The sequence below is a fragment of the Propithecus coquereli genome, unplaced genomic scaffold, assembly GCF_000956105.1.
Source record: "Propithecus coquereli isolate 6110/MARCELLA unplaced genomic scaffold, Pcoq_1.0 Scaffold129, whole genome shotgun sequence".
Taxonomy (NCBI): domain Eukaryota; kingdom Metazoa; phylum Chordata; class Mammalia; order Primates; family Indriidae; genus Propithecus; species Propithecus coquereli.
In genome coordinates this window covers 358,189-360,082 of record NW_012137080.1, presented here as the reverse complement: position 1 = coordinate 360,082, position 1,894 = coordinate 358,189, and the positions used below count along the sequence as shown (strand labels likewise).

The 1,894-nt window shown below is 33.5% G+C and overlaps 1 protein-coding gene across 1 annotated transcript in view; it reads left to right on the top strand.

The window, feature by feature from the left end:
* Positions 1–1,894, top strand: part of KCTD3 (potassium channel tetramerization domain containing 3) — a 48,183-nt gene that overhangs the window by 6,586 nt on the left and 39,703 nt on the right. Inside the window, exon 4 of the mRNA XM_012638317.1 lies at positions 196–215. Within this exon, the coding sequence (XP_012493771.1) occupies positions 196–215 (20 nt within the window). The remainder of the gene's footprint in view (positions 1–195; positions 216–1,894) is intronic.

Sequence of the window (1,894 nt, the reverse complement as noted above, 5' to 3'; positions counted from 1 at the left end):
CCATGGTGTTTATTTGCTGTGGTGAAATTTGCAGGTGAAATGAGGCAGCAAAGGCAGATATGTCCATATGAGATCTTATCAGTAATAAGATCTCCATAAATTTGTGATGTTTCTTCAATTTTTGAGTGGCTCTAATAAAAACAAGAGCAAGAATTTATGAAGTTTGAAAGAACTTCATGCATTGTTTTTACATAGTTGATAATAATATAAAGAGTTTTATTATTGGCTTCTATTTCCTTTTCTAATTGACTTACATAAGCTTTAAAAGATATTCAATTTTATGATTAGACCTTTTGTAATTGATTGAAAATATAATGTTGGTGTACATTCTCATAAAAAGTTATCATCGTGTATTTCACATTTTTAAGCATTTTATTTTTGCCTTGTGTATTCTGCGGTGCTGTATTTGCTATTTATGTATTTATTTGAGACACGGTCTTGCTCTGTCGGGCAGGCTGGAGTACAGTGGGGCGATCATAGCTCACTGCAGCCTTGAACTCCTGGGCTCTAAAGCGATCGTCTTGCCTCAGCCTCCTGAGTAGCTGGGACTGTAGGAGCACACCACCGCACCTGGCTAATTTTTAAAATTATTTTGTTGAGACAGGGTCTCACTATATTGACCAGGCTGATATCTAACTCCTGGCCTCAGATGATCATCCTTCTTTGGTCTCCCAAAGCTCTGGGATTATAGGCGTGAGCCACCTCACCTAACCTATATTTGTTATTTCAAAAAAACTTTTTGTTGTTGTTGTTACCCCTACCCAACCCTCAAGGAAATTGAAATTAGCAAAAATGTAAATGCAACAGTCTTATGAGAATAACATTCTTTTCCAATTTTGACAGCTGTGTGCAGTATTTGCTTTTCTTGATTACCCCTTTGTACATTATAAAAGTATGTTGTTTTAATGATTCACATATGAATCACAAATTATGTAAGTCACAATCGTCATTACCAGTAATTAATGATTTGACAATATAAGAAAGTACTATTCATAATAGTTTCAAAATATTTATTGAATTCTAGAATATTTCAGATAAAAACGTATCCTCAGGTGTCACTTTTACCAAAGATAGCAATAAATACAAATGAGAAAACTGATTTACTAGATAACATTTCCACTATATATTAAAATATCAATTTAGTAATAGCTTTTGGGGGAGAAAAAACACTACTACATTAAATGCGCAGTTATAACTGCATTCCAATTTTAGAAACATTAAGGTTTAAGAGCAGAATCAAGGAAAGACAGTATTTCAATAATTCAGTGTTCATTCCTTGTTAGTGTTACAGATACTAAAGTTAGAAGTTTACTTTGTAATTTGAAAATAATTCTTCATTTGCAGATATTTATTGATAGAGATCCGGCAGCATTTGCACCCATTTTAAATTTTCTTCGGACAAAAGAACTAGACTTAAGGTAAGAAATGCATTCTTTTCAAAGAACTTATTTTTCAAAGTAAGTTCTTACTGATAAGTATGTGTTTTTATATATTTTATTAAGAAACAGTTTTTCTTTTCCTATGACCATATTTGATTAAAAACTTCCTCAGGCTTAAATTCTCATAGATATAAGCCACCATCATCTCTTCCTTCGGAGTGCTCCAAGAGCTTCCTAAACCATTTTTCCTGCCTTCGTTCCTGCATCCCTCCGGTTCATTTTTCACATTGCAACCAAACATTATCTTCTAAAAATATAAATCTGATCAGGGTACTGCTGTGCTTAAAACCTTTATTCAACATGTTTTTGGACTAATAGTTAGGATTTTGGACTTGATCTTGTTTCTCCATAATCTGGCCCCTGCTTAATTTCTCTTCAACACTTTCAACCCTTTTTGGTCTCAGCTTTAGCCTGACTTCTTCCAGTGATCTATACTGTACCTAGTGTAGGTATTC